Source organism: Marmota flaviventris, chromosome 11 (genome assembly GCF_047511675.1).
Source record: "Marmota flaviventris isolate mMarFla1 chromosome 11, mMarFla1.hap1, whole genome shotgun sequence".
Lineage (NCBI taxonomy): Eukaryota > Metazoa > Chordata > Mammalia > Rodentia > Sciuridae > Marmota > Marmota flaviventris.
The window spans coordinates 50,396,474-50,412,086 of record NC_092508.1 but is presented as its reverse complement, the minus strand read 5'-3'; the positions used below and the strand labels follow the sequence as shown (position 1 = coordinate 50,412,086).

The 15,613-nt window shown below is 31.5% G+C and overlaps 1 protein-coding gene across 1 annotated transcript in view; it reads right to left on the bottom strand.

Annotated features, from left to right (window-relative positions):
• Nckap1 (NCK associated protein 1) overlaps positions 1-15,613 on the bottom strand; it is a 99,408-nt gene that overhangs the window by 30,330 nt on the left and 53,465 nt on the right. The window contains exons 16-23 of the mRNA XM_027943958.2: positions 12,194-12,339; positions 9,984-10,116; positions 6,265-6,384; positions 4,888-5,027; positions 3,985-4,116; positions 2,227-2,445; positions 1,912-2,042; positions 1,517-1,614 (exon numbers count right to left, since the gene is read on the bottom strand). Of these exons, the coding sequence (XP_027799759.1) occupies positions 1,517-1,614; positions 1,912-2,042; positions 2,227-2,445; positions 3,985-4,116; positions 4,888-5,027; positions 6,265-6,384; positions 9,984-10,116; positions 12,194-12,339 (1,119 nt within the window). The remainder of the gene's footprint in view (positions 1-1,516; positions 1,615-1,911; positions 2,043-2,226; positions 2,446-3,984; positions 4,117-4,887; positions 5,028-6,264; positions 6,385-9,983; positions 10,117-12,193; positions 12,340-15,613) is intronic.

Here is a 15,613-nt window from a genome sequence, read left to right as displayed (position 1 = left end):
AATCGTGGAACAAAGTAAAGAATCAAGACAGCTGGCTAGTCATTGATATTTTTGTACCCAATAACTATTTATTAAATGCCTACTCTGTTTTAAATACTATTTGAGCACCTAGATAAAGAGTGTATAACTGTACAATTCCAGTCAAAGAGAATAAACACAGCATGAGAGTTCACAAGTAAAATATACATACATCTGGATAGAGAGAATAAAAAGTGATATTTGCTATTTTAGGGAGTAAGATTCAGATAAAAAATATGCATCAATACTGTGGCAAGGCAAGCCAGGACAATTTCTCAGTACAGCTAAGACATATGAAGAATTTAGGGACTGGGATTGTGACTCAGTGGTAGAGTGCTTGTCTAGCACATGTGAGGCACTAGGTTTAATCCTCAGCACCACATAAAAATAAATAAATAAAATAAAGGTATTGTGTTTATCTACAAATAAAAAAAATACTTAAAAAAGAAAAAAAATATGTAGCATTTACTTTATATATTTGCTGAGTTCTAAGTAAATAAGGTTTTGCTGAGTTCTAAGTAAATAAGGTTATCACATTTAGAACTACATTACATCTGAAATGCAAGTTAACACTACTATATACAATTGTTTTAAGGAATTAAAAATGCAAGGCACAAATAACTACCAGAAATCTTTCACAAAGAAAAAGGCATATTCTAAAACATTCTTTTCTAATCTGTTTGTAAATCCCCAAAATTTTAGCAGCCCAAGTTCAAATTCTCTGAAAAACTATAGTTATATAAAGTTTTTTTATATATATATATAATATATATATTATATATATAATATATGTATATTATATATATATAATATATATATAAATGTAGATATATAAACTTTTTCAATATAGATCATCTCAGAATTAAGATATTTCTAAAAGTTATTTAAAATGTTGATGCCCTTTATATGTTTATTTAATAAACAATAAGCATTCTAAACATTTCTATCCAAGTTTAAAGGGTTTATGAAAAGAAAATGAAGGGCTGGAGATATGGCTCAGTGGTAGAGTGCTTATCTAGCATGAGCAAGACCCTGGATTCAATACCTATCACCACACAAAAAAAAAAAACACAAAGAAGTAGAAAGAAGGAAAAGGAAAGTGATGAAGCCTAACAATGTTTATGTTTATATCTCAATTTGTGAAAAGCAGTACATCTGAATATAAATCTGAACAAACAGCTTTGGCTGGAATTTTAAACCTAATCATTCATAGAAATCACCATGATACAACAGAATGAAGGCTTGACTGAAAACAGTAAGATATCTGAGTTTCAGTCCCCTCTGGCAAGTCAATTCACCTCTTTAGACTTCCTGTTTTCTCAACTATAAAACAAATAACTACATTAGGTGCCACTGAAAGGTTCTGCCCACTCTTTAATTTCATTTACATGCTAGTATTTTCATGTCATATTAAAGGAATTAACATTCTAGGCTTATTGTTCACATTCTTCAAAAATGTTTTATAGGAAAAGGTAGAACTGATAAAAGACTGTATTACCTTAAGTTCAGCAACTTGTGATGAAATGTGCCACATGAGGCTTTCACTGAGGAACTTCATACCATATGGGCCTAGTAGTTCTGATAATGACCTCATTTCTGAAAGGAAATGTAATTAATTTTATACTTTTGACACAGCAAATACATTAAGAAAATGAACATTACACCTTGGAATATACAATATAGAAACAAATTATTAATATAATATCCTTCAAAAAAGTTTGCAATAAAAAAATAACATAAGATGCAGAAATAATTCTAAGATACAATGTACAGTTATACATAAAATTGAATGAAAATAGTTGCAACAGAATGGAAAGCCAAAACAAGAGAAACCAAGTTTTCAAGTAAAACAAATTTTCTTCATTCTCTAAACCATGTTATGGTATTATTCACCTGATATGTCAGAATATTCCTCTGCATTGAATGTTAATTCATTTTCTGTAGGTAAGTTCACAAATGCTTTCATTGCAGGGAAATAAGCTATATGGCCATTGCTGACTTGTCTCAACAAAGTTTCCAAATACCTAAAGAGAAAAGCAAATTTATAACTGATAGAAATAATTTAATTCAAATTTATTATGGTATACATCCTTCATATAATTTTAAGTCAAGTGATAATATGAATACTTATCCATAAAAATTAATTTTCCTAAGCAGTTCATTACTAAAAAACTTCTATCACTCCAAATTTCTAAATGTGTTCCTTACCAATTTGTATATAGACTTGTAATGGTTGGCTCTCCGTGACTGTCTAAATGTTGTGTTTGTTGAAGAAGAACATTATTAAATACTCTCGTAATATCAATTTGCACATAGTTTTCTATCGACTGGAGTACGGTCATGTATGCTCTTACACTTGTTAGAAGCTCTGATGGTTTTGCAATTTCCTGTGTGGCTTGATTGTACATAGTCATCCCAACAATTGATCTGGGTGGAGGGGAGAATAATAAAAGAGATATAACTTTTTAATTTATGTATATATAATCCATTCAACTTACTGATATGTAATATTAAATTAGCAATAAAATAAGTTTAAAAATAATTTTTATACAGCAATGAAATTACTACTGTCATTATCATCCCAAGGAAAAAGCTAACAAAGAATATATAAAACTATAATGAAATAGAAATATAAATGATTAATAACATTCTAAGAACATTAGTTACAAAAATGATTAAAGTATGAAGGGTTTTTGAAATTGTTTAACACATGTTGATTCTAACAAGGACCACAGGCTATAAGTCCATAGTTTGAATTCATTTACCACTGCTGCCAGGATTTTTAAAGGTTTTACATAAATTAACTACAGCCCACATATCTAGTAAATAAACATTAAAATGCAGCTATGCAGCTTTGTTTATGTCCCAAGAAACTGTATGAGGGTAAAATGAAATCCAAATTTTAAAACACTTCCCTACACCAATCTTTTACTACAAGGCTATCTTTATTTCACTTTCTTTAAAAGCTCCACTGGACATTAGATCTATAAAGATTTTAGTTTGTTTATAAAGACAGATCCTTGAAGATAACTGTCCTATTTTGTTCTTTAAGTCTTACCTTAGCTTTATACTATTTTCTTATTACTTACAGTACACATGCTTAGCTAATGGCAAATACAAATATTACTTGTTAATGACCAGAGAAACTTTTGAAAATCTTTGGTAAATTTTTTTTTTTATAAACTGCTTTAAGGATTTTAAGGGGGAGGGGGGGAACCCTGTCAAATAAATTAACATTTTCTTTAGTAAAATGTGTAACTTCACAAAAAAGATGCAGCAACATTTATGAAATCAAGGGGTGTCTGACTTACTACATGCAATGTCATTTCAAAACATATGTCTACAATTTAAAAAATTCTACTTGAAATCCAGTCCTCAAGATAGTGAACTTCAATCCATTTAACAGCATACACTTGAATTCAGAATATATTTGAATTCACCTAGTCGTGAGGTTTTCAAACATTTGACTCTTACCTACATTACTGCAAGATACATCTCCAATAGCACAACTCAGCATATACATAATTGACAAGTTTACACAATGCATTAGTGTCTCTTTTTTTTTTTTCTTTTCTTATTTCTTCTTCCTTCTTTTCCTCCCAAATCTTCTTTATTTAAATATTGACTGCAGCCTACTAAACTAATTTCAGGACCTTACTGGGTTGGCACTTCTAACCTATAATGTACTCATTTACTACGATCATATCATTTTGCTTATAAAGAAGCAAAAATACAGAGATGAAATGGATTGCCTAGTGTTACCAATTAATAACAACAGGTATGGAATAAAAATCTGGGTAATTCATGCAATTCTCAGCTCACTATTCTTTATACTTCCCAATTCATTACTCTTTATAGTATACCAGTTCTACTGACGCTTTTTATCATAAAATGAAACACTGTAGATACTGACAATTAATATAACAAACACATTAACAAGCAAAAATAGTTTATATTCTTTCTTACTTAGTAAAGCGGATTTCCAGGTGAGAAGTCAAATATTCTCGTGGTGTAAAGGTATGTTCCCATACCACCATATTTGGTACATAATTTATAGAGAAACATAACTCAGAAAGTGCAGTGTGCAATTTATCAAGGCTGAAAAAAATATTAATAAACACTAAATAAAGTGTATGACATTTCCTCATAGGTGGTACAAAACTAATTTTATAAACAGTGAGTTTGTTTCAGAATTTGATTTTTTTCTTAAAATTACAAGTTAAAAATATTTATGTGTATAACTAAATATACATAAGTTATTTATAACTTAAAAGAGCGATTTTTAAAAGACAGTATCACTCATCATTTGTTTCTATAGTCAGTTAATAATGATTATACTGAGTTAATAAATAGTAATAGCTCATTATGCATTCAAAAACAATCATTTCCAAATACTACTATATACTATATACTTTTATAAGAGAAGGAACACTGTTTAATAATCAATCAAACAAATAAACAAAGAGCCCTGAATGACCTGGTCTAATATTTGTTTCAAAAAATGACCTCAGGTATATTCTAATTACAACTACATGACAAAATAAAGTCTCAGTTACCTGACTTTAAATAAATTAAAAAATTACAGGTTGCTTATAGTATACCTCAGAAAAATTTTCGACAGATTCTTGGCCTTCAATAGTCAATATATTAAGACAAATACCAACTATTAAATATATTATCTTCTAAAATCCAAAAATCTGTATTTTAGAATGAAATAAGCACTAAGAGGTAAATCAGGCTCACAAAGATTTTTCTTTAAAGGCTGAAAAATAAAGAATAAACAATTCCTACCATTTTCTCAGCACTAATGCCACAGCAGGGAAAGGTCTCTACCAGAACAAAAAGACACAATAGAAGTAGACGGCTTACTTGGTCACTACAAGCCTGTTTTTCCTCATGCTCTCAACGCCTGGTTTTTCCCGTTCAGGTTCCCCTTTCTTACCAGTCTGTTTTTTCGACTTTTTATTCACTGCTTGACTGATGGTTTTGGCACAATGCTTAGGCAGCAACTAAATTAAATAGGAATGAAATCTTACATTACACAAATGGGAAATAATTCATTCAGTCTGACAAACAAGAAAATGAGCATAATTCATAGGCAGAAGAAAAGTTGCACTATAACTGTAGTCATGTGCCACATGTGGTTACTGTTCACTTGAAATATGCCTGGTCTAAATTTTGTTGTCCTTTAAATGTAAAATACACACCAAATTTCAAAGAATTAATAGAAAAAATGTAAAATATTTCATTAGTAATATGATAACATTCTAAAACTCTGTGTGTGTGTGTGTTACTGGGGATCAAACCCAAGGCCTTGTACATGAGAGGCAAGCACTCTACCAATTGAGCTATATCTCCAGCCCCTCCTAAAACTCTTTTTTTTTAAATTGTATACATTGAGTTAAAGCAAATATATATTTTTAAATTGGACGCTCCTATTTCTTTTTATACTTTAAACATGGCTACTAGAAATTTTAAAATTACATATATGACTCACATAATATTTCTACTGGATAGTGCCGAGCCAGAGAAATAAATTTAGTCATTCTATAGTGTCTGTGTGAAAAACGGGGAGAAACAAAAGGGAAATTGATGACACTGGGAAAAGCAAATTCCACAAGTCTATAGAATTAAGTTGAAAGGAAGTAAGTGCAAGAGGCCTACAATATGTTTTGATGAGGCTAAAACAGTTCAATCCCCATTAACTGTCAAAATGACCAGCCAGATCTCTCTTTGAGTGCCCCACACTGAGGAGAAACTCCTAGAAGTGAAATCAAAATTAGGACAAGATAAGGACAACAGAGATGAATGAAAGAGAAGATGCAGACGTGAAGTAGAAAAAAGACTTAGGAAATTTGAAATAGCAAGCAGTTATTTTTGTTAATACTTTATGGAAACCACAGGAAAAAAAGTGTTCTGGGCAGTAAGAAAAATTATTCTGAACAACTACTCCTTCCAAGACTAGGAAAACTAATGTCATATAAATCTTACAACCATCTAGTCAAAAACTGATTTGGAACAGAAAGAATTATATCATCATGAGACTCTCAAAGGAAAACTTTATAACAGAAGAAAATGAACATTTAAAATACTCAGAGAAAGGCAATGTGAAACAAGGATTATAAGTACAGCCAATAACTTTCTGTTACAAAGGGCATAAACTATCAGGAACATTCAAAAATGTAAGAAGTACTAATCCCTATGAGTCTTTCCTAAAACACTAAATGATAAATTGGCAAATTATACCTGGTCACTAAGAGTACACTGTTCTGTGCAAATATCAGTAATGAGATTTCGAGCTTGTTTGGCCATTTCATCCAGGAACATATTACATAAGGAAAGACTGCGATCTCCAATATGATGTCTCTGTTAAAATAAAATGATAACAATAATAATAGTTACAAGAAAGTAATCTGAATTAAAACACTAAGAAAACATGGAAAATTAGGCTAAAGTCTTATTCTGCAATAAGGAGTGAATGATGTTATAGATTTCTTTGACCTCTTTTTAACAATTAATCTACTATATTGTATTTGCACAGAGTTAACATGAAATAACAAGTACTTGTTGATTATACAAATGTATGATTAGGAAGAATCTTCAAAGATCAGTATTTCCTTAACATAAAAAACTATGCATTTAATTTTCATATCCACAAAGTCTTTAATCCAGTTATGTAACATTAAAATATTAAACACATATGTAAGAACAAATTTTAATAGTTTTTCAATCTTATCTCATCTTAAATTTACATGTAAACAGAAAAAGAAAAATATTTAAATAAAAGCATTAGAAATCAAGTTGTTAAACTCATAAGACATTAAAAATTTCTAAAACCAGTCATCCCTTACCAGGGGGAATAGAAGAAAGAGGGAGAGAAAAAGAAGAAAAGTCTAATAAGCAAGTATTCTTTGAACAAAACAAAAAGAAAATTTTAAGTTTTATCATACTATATATGTATATGTAAAGATACACACAATTTCTCTCTCAAATATAACATCTCTATAGGAATCTGTATTTTTATTTTTGGCAGTGCTGGGGATTAAAACCAGGGCTTGTGAATGCTAGCAAGGGCTCTACCACTAAGTCATACCCCACCCCCTGTATTTTCTCCAATTCTGGTGAGTTATAACAGTTTGATTGTTTTTTCTTTTCAACGGCAACTAGGATGTTGAAGATATAATGCCATAATTTTTTTTGCACAATACATTTGTGATGCTTTACAAAAAAAACAAATTTATTAAAAGTTTCCCTTCCTTCCATAATTATAAATGTAGAGATTACATATAGTATTCCTATTTTGCTGAAATATAAGAAAATTTTAAAATACTTGACATAAAAATTAACTTTCCTAGATTCATCATGAGACTTTACAATGTACTTTACTTAAAATGCCCTTTAAAACTAATACAACAGGAAGCCAAACCAAAAGGGATCTGCAGCCAGATACAATTAAATATTGTTTACCTGCTAGAGGGTAAAAAACAACTGTTCTCAACATGCTATACAAGTCTACTATCCTCCCTCTGCCTCTTACTGCAGTGCTGAACATAGACTTTTAGAGGACAATGGCTAAGGAGCCCACAACAATAATCCAGGTGAAAGATGGAATCCATTTACTGTATAGATAGCCCTCGATATCCACAGATTCCTCAACCACAGACTCGACCAACCATGGATTGGAAATATTTGAGGGAAATAATTGCATCAATACTGGATAAGTATAGACTTTATTCCTTGTCAATATTCTCTATATCTGTCATACTTAACTATTTAAACAGGACTTACATTGTATTAGGTATTATAAGCCATCAAGGGATGACTTAAAGTATATGAGAGGATGTGTATAGCTTACATGTGAATACTAGAGTATCCAGACTGTGGTATCTATAGGGCATGACGGTGAGGAAGAGTGAATAGCATGTCTTAAGTGTCAAGCTTGGGATGAAAAAAAAATCCATTCCATCTAAGAAAAATCTATAAATCTATTAAAATTGTTGCACAGGTATTAATTCTAAAAGTATTTCCCCAAAACCTTCCTTCAAGCTATTATGTCTCAAAGTCCTCTTTCCATGGAATATTGGCATACAATGTACAATAGATATTACCTAATGCTTAAAGATTCTGACAATGTTATTCTAGTCTCAAGTTTCTTTTCTACAAGTTTTGCAGATCTAAGTTATAGAACAAAACACTAAGTTTAAAAGAAATACATTAATTTTAATATATATTCTTATTACCACACTTAGAAAATGGTATTTCTTCTTTAAAGATTAGAAGAAACATTGAATATATTTTTTCCCTCTTTTGACAAATAGTAAGAGAGAGAGAGAGAGAGAGAGAGAGAGAGAGTAGGATATAATGTGATGAGAATCAAACCCAGGGACTTGCACGTGAGGCAAGCACTCTACTGCTGATCTATACATCCAGCGCCCTAATGTTTTGAACTATATGAGAATTGTACAAAGATCCAATCAATGCCAGGCATGGGGGTGCAAGCCTATAATCTCTGCAATTCAGGACGCTGAGGCGGGAGGATCAAGAATTCAAAGCTAGCCTCAGCAACTTATTGAGGCCCTAAGCAACTCAGTAAGACCTTGTATCAAAATAAAAAAAAAAAACTAAGGACTTGGAATGTAGCTCAGTTAGGTTAAGCTCCCTGGGTTCAATCCTGGTACAAAAAAAAAGATTCATTCAAGCTAATTAATGTATCTATCACTTCACCAACTCACTTTTTTTTGTGGTGAGAACATTTAAAAGGTAGTCCAACAATTTAAAAACACACCTTATTATTATCTATGCCACCATGAAGTACCATAGATCACTACCCCATGATACTGGGTACATTTTGGAACTTTGTGCTTGATACTTGGGCTCAATAAAACTGATTAGTTCAATTGTTCAGCAATTGTGTATGTGTGTGTGTGTGTGTGTACACCTCACAAATATCAGCAAATATGGATTTTGTTTAATGTATCTATTAACATAAGTCAGAAATGTCTTTTTGATTTTGTTTACTCAGTAATCCATTATCTAAATTTTCAAGTGCTTTCACTAATAGTTTAAGATGAAAAGCAAGCAACTATACAAACTTATCTTTACCATAAATATTACCTGACCCACCTTTTTTTTCATAAATATTTTATTTTTTTTGCATATGGCTATTAAGGAAGGCATCCACGATGAATACAGACTAAATACAAAGTGCTATTCTAGTCCAGTTTCTTCTTGTTTCCAGCAGTGCTATATCAACCCCAATGTACACTATGTACAGTGGAAGATAGAGCAGTTAAGTCTCATCCTAACACAATAGTAAGAACTATATGTAACATCTCCATATCCAGAACATTATGTAACCAAAAAGAAAACATTGTTTAATAACTGTTAAAGTTTATATAGCAAAAAATACTTTAAATAGGGCAAGTCAGGCAAAATGTACAAAGATACAATGTACACTGTGAAGTGTTAGGAAACACAAAATTTATACATTTTGGTTTCATTCTGTAAACTAAATTCAAAGTATAACTACTCCATATGACTTTTTTTGTAAAGTACGGGATGAAGGAAAATTTAGATATTATCAACTTTGCATTTTGCTTGTTTAAAGTTGCAGCAGGGACATAATATATGACACTTATATAGTGTCACAATTCCTCCAGCAGGGGTTAGATGAATACACATCACCATGCTGTGTTCAGTGGGAAACTGTCTCAACATTTATTTTAATAAAGGCAATTACAAGTGGCTTTATTAAATGTTCTAACATATACATACATATATTTATTCATCCACATATATATTTTAGCTATTACACCTTAATCAAATTATCTATGCAAGAATTTTTTTTATTCTGCATAAAAATGCTTTAAGTGTGAAGTAACCCACTTTGAAAACATTACTTGGCTACAAGTTTGATCTAGTTCACTCTGCAGACCACATAAATCACAGTACTTCACTGAAATTACCTCTTCTGGACACAATTCATGTGTGCAACTCATAAAATGAGTGCAAAGTAGCGGAAATGCAATTGAGTATCTTGACTGAGAGGGTAACTCCAAACATTGTTGAAACATCTTCTCAAAAGCTCGACTATAAAAACTATATTAAGAAACAAATTGAAAATTAGAATTGTAATTTTTATAGTTACAGACACTTATAAATAGTAATATATTAATAGTTAAAACAAAAATTTTCTAACATGATACTGCACAATTAATTCAGTTTGATTCAAGCGAATGAAAGTTGCCAACCAGTGGGATTTATTCCCTTAGGAATAGTTATTTTACAGGGAAAAAAAAGCTTCTTTTACATGCTAATAATAATTTCGGAGTAATACAGATGTTATTTGTATATCATTAAGAAATATTTAAAATAAAAAATTAAAGAGAAAATAAGCCACATGTATGGAATAAGACTATATATATTCAAGTGTTACATTATTAATTTCATCAAAGTTGAGTCATCAATTTTAAGAGACACCATTAATTTAAGTACCAATGAGAATAGAAAACACTGCTGAATATATAATCACATGCCATCAATTTTAAACTACATCCAAATTTAACATGTTAAATCTAAATGTAAAAGAGTATACGTGACTACAATGCAGTATGTCTCAGAGTAATGAGAAAAACAGAAACAGTAAACGTGTTTCTATGCTGGATATGACATGTAAGTTAGAATGCAACTGTGAAAGGATATGGATAAAATTTAATGAAGTATGACTAAAAATTACAAATTTAAACATTATTCAAAGTGCTTTTAGTTTAAGAAAATGAGAGGAATATCCAATTCTTGTACCTTTCTTTTGTCATAGAAACCTTTCTGTGGCTAAAAGTATCTGAATACCTAAAATGTCCCAATTTTTTTTCTAGGATAGCCTTTGGGTCAGAAAGTAATATAGGTCTCCAAATAACCTTTAAAATTCTTATGAATCTGACATGTGATATATCTAAAGCTAAAAAGTGTACATACTGATGTGTTCATGAGTTCCTTTAAGAAGCTGGCCTTTTCTACCTGATGAGTTAGATTTCGTTTATAATACTGCTAACACTATTTTCAACAAAGTGCACAAATGATCATGGATTAGGCTATTTTCCAAAATAAAAGAAAGGAAGAGTTTTTCACAGTGATCTCTGTTCAATAGCTAGAAATTACTACCATTATTCACTCAGGTTACCTCAACATTTTAGAAATAAAAAGACAGACTTGGTTATTATAATTCACTTCCCTAATATTAAAAAATAAAAGAAGGAAAAAAAGGCCAAATATCAGGAAATATAGTTAATATTATACAGCTGTGAGCCAGAAGACTTGAGGTTTGAATCCTAGCTCTACTATTTATTAGTCTGATCACAAACAAGTTCATTTATGCATTCAAACATTTATTAAATACCAAAAATATAACCTTTCTTCAAAGGTTTCTAGGAAGGAAGAAAAGGGGCAAAAAGTAAACTCCAGTTCTAAGTACTAATAAAGAGGCTATGACTGAAACAAAGGACAGTAAAGCACAATATAGGGAATCATCATTATAATACTAATATTTAACTTAGCACAATGGAAGTGAAATTACCAGATAACTTAATAACTTCTAATATTTATTTATTCTACTTGACCCTGATGCACAACTTTTGGCCCCTTGGTCAAACTATGCAAAGGAGGGGATGTTTTTCATGCCCTCAAACAAAACCTAAGAAACAAAATTCACATCAAAAGGATTGTTCTTATCGAGAATTAAACCTAGACATTAAACCCCAACCCCATCTTGGTACATTTTCTTGGCAAGTTTTAAAGTAATTCTACTATTTCCTTTGTTTTTTTTTTTTTTTGGGGGGGGGGTAGGGAACTGGAGAGTGAATCCAGGGGCACTTAACCACTGAGCCACATCTCCAGCCCTTTTTTGTTGTTTTGTATTAATTTAGAAACAGGGTCTCACTGAGTTACTTAGGGTCTTGTTAAGTTGCTGAGGCTAGGTTTGAACTTGCAATTCTCCTGCCTCAGTCTTCCAAGCAGCGGGGATTACAGGCACGCAAACCACACCTGGCCTCCTATTTCCTTTATTCTTAAGAGTCTTACTGAATTATCTTAAAAACCAGACTAACATAGGAACAGTCAAGAAACTTATATTTGGCTACTAAAAACTTCAAATCCAGATTTGAGGAAAATTACAACATACCAAAATATGGACAGATCTGATGTTTCCACCAACATTTCCACCAAGGAATCTACCATTTTTGTATGAAAGATTATTGTATTCATCATCTTTCCAAGCTCTCGGTGATCAGCAAGGCCAAGTGAAGCCTTAGAGACACTAGTATATGCCTGTAAAAGCACAACAAAAAACAAAAGTAGTTTATGTAGAGACCAAAGACTGACCTATCTTCTATAGGGGGGAAACATCCATTACTGAAAAATATTTAAACCATTTATTGTGATACTGTTCATCTTTTTATTTTGTCTTAGTGATCCTAACTTGAAATTCCTATCAAGAATATTTTTAAATAAATTAAGGTCCATAAAATAGAATTTAAGATATGGGTCATCTTAAATCACAAATTACAAAAGTTAATAATATTAAAAGGAAAAAGCAATTTGTTTTTATGTTAACCTTACCTAAAGAAATTTTCACTCTTAAGAAAACGATACAGTAAACATCAGATGAAACTAAGTATTGTATATGTTGACTCAGTGATATTTTAGATTATATTGAATCACTAAAAAAAACTGTATACTATACACTGCACTGATTTGAAGGATTCTATAAAAATCTGGAAGATAGTAAAAAATTAGGGTAAGCCAGCCAAAAAGTTAATAGAACTTAACTCAAATCATCAAGACAGGTTATAAGAAAAGAAATTCCATGACTAAGATACCAAATCACAAAAGAACAGACTCATGCCTGTGGATAGAGGACATTTCAGAGGACAGAGAATAATAAGGGAAGTGCCTATGGAATAAATACTGCTTACTATGCCCAGAGTTCATAAACAAAACAAGAAAAATGGTGAAAATGAGTTTTAACTAGATCATTTACAGCATTATATATCATGCTAAAGAATTTGAATTTTTGGTGAACCAGAAAGGGTTCTGTGTAATTGCCAGTTTTTGTCTCAGAAAGATTGTTCTGCATGGAGGGAGTGGAGAAATGGTCAAGTGCAGGTAGGATGAGAAAATGAGGCAGAAATCTATTTGAAAGCCATGGTGACAATAAATCAGACAAAGACTATGATGATCTGGTCTAGGATAGAAACCAATTAAAGAGCTTAATCTGGGAAATTACTAGATATGATGGGCAACAGAAGAATTACAGATGTTGGCCAGAGTTCTGGGTGTTGGGGGACGTCCTTCATGGATCTCATGCACTCCCATACATTTGGTGGGTATGCAAGAAATGCAAGGTCTGTATTACTTATTCCCCAGGATACTTCTCAGAGTTGTTTTGCAGATACCAAACTTGAGAGGTGAAGTAATGTTTTCCTTGGATCAAACAGCAAGCATACAATATGTTGATGACAGAATGCAAAGCTCCTCAAACTCAGTGTTCCTTAGCTACGACACAAATCCACTGCATGTTACACAGCTCCCCCTGGCCACCACTGCAGGACTTATTAGATATGGACAAATCAAAGCATATATGCTAATCCTCACACTGTTTCCTGTACTGTGAATAATAAAGTACTTGGTCTCTGCCCAAGGAGGCCCAGGTCTTTTGCCAAAATCCATGAAACATTAAGAACTTGCCTTCTAAGTCTATGATAAAAATCAAATTTCAAACTCTACCATGGCAAGGGCCGTTGGGTGGATGATGTTACCATTCACTAAGATAGCAACACCATAGAGAAAGCAGAGTTTTGCATTTTATTGACTTAGTCTGTCAGGAAAGGGGTGGGAATGAAGAATAATGAAGACAATACTCTGAGGTCAAAATATACTCTTGATATTTATAACAAACTAAGCCTTATTAGATTTATTTACCTTTAATCAGCTTTAGAGTGTAAAGAGGAATCAGTTGTGGCCATGAGTTCAATAAAGACTTCCACTAACTAATGTCATTTTAACGACTCAGAATTTAAATAACATTACAAAAAAAATTTAGAAGAAACTAACAAAATGAGATTACGTGATATAAAACACTCCTGTGAAAGGACTGACAACAATGGAAAGAGAAATATATGCTATTAAATGCTTTTAAATAAAAGTCTAAGATAGGACTTTGGTACCTCAGTGGCAGAGTGTTTGCTTAGCATGTGCGAGGGTTCAATCCTCAGCACCACATAAAATATATATATATAAAAATAAAAGTACTGTGTCCATCTACAATTAAAAAAAAAGTCTAAGATAAGAGCAAACCAAATAATTTAGAATACAAAAAGGAATGAGATATTTGAAAAGGAACTAAAGATGACTAAGGGACTGATGGAAAACAGGGGAATGAGACCCTTTAGAATGTAGGAGAAAAAATGACAAAGAATACATGAAGACCGAATTCTTCTTTTAAGAGCAGGAAAAAAGAGAAAACATTAAAGTGACCTATTGAAGAACATTAGGATCAAATTTGAACTTTAGGATCAAAATTGGATGGGACTCCAGTGAAGGTACAAAGCACACTACTAATATTCTCCCAAAAACTTCCATTGGCCCTGTTCTACCAAAGGAGCTACTGATATTTATCTACAGAACTCTTTCTGTCTCTTACGCCAGGTTCCTTTTCCAAGAACTCTTCTAACTGAGACCAATTATCAGTAGTCAAAGTCAAATCATTCATTTATTTTGTGAATATCTGCTCCTTCTTATATTAAAACTTCATATTAAAAGTCTCTTTATTTGCCCTTTATTCATTGTTTGCCCTTTTCCTGGACAAGCTATTTTCTAATTCAAATTCTACCCATCTTTCAATTTCCAGGTAAAATCTGGCTTTCTCTTTAAAGTTATTATTAGCAATTCCTACTTCACAAAAGCTTTCTCCCTTCTGAGAAGACTATATTTAATGAATAATTATATTCTATCCAAAATCTCCCAATCTTTTAGGTTTACAACTGCCTTTTAATTGTTTACATCTTTTATGCCTTCTTTCCATAGCTAGATTATAAAATCTGCAAAGAAGAGAATAATTCCTCTCTTCCTTTTCTTCTAAGTACTAGAATCATTTAAAGGGCAACAAAATTCTATTGTTAAATTGACAGTACATAGAAAGATGTTAGTTTCAACTTTAAAGCCCTTTAAAACCATGTGAGAGATCTATATAACTGAACACTGTTGAAATCTAAAACTATTTCTGCATTTCAGAAAATTAAAGCTTACATCACTAGATCAGTTGATGATGATAGACAATGGCCTCTGACCTAGTTATTTGTTTTTATAAATAAAGTTTTATTTGAACACAGCCATGACCCCACATTTATATATTGTTTATAGTTGCTCTCAGAACAATAACAGAGACTGGATGGTCCGCAAGCCTAAAATTTTTACTAACTGGTTCTTTATTTTAAAACAGTCAATAACTGGATTATATATATTTTTTTTAAAAAAGATTTTATGCTTTTACTTTAAATATCTGAATCAGGATAATCAAAAGAGATTGGTATTTAAGTTTTAA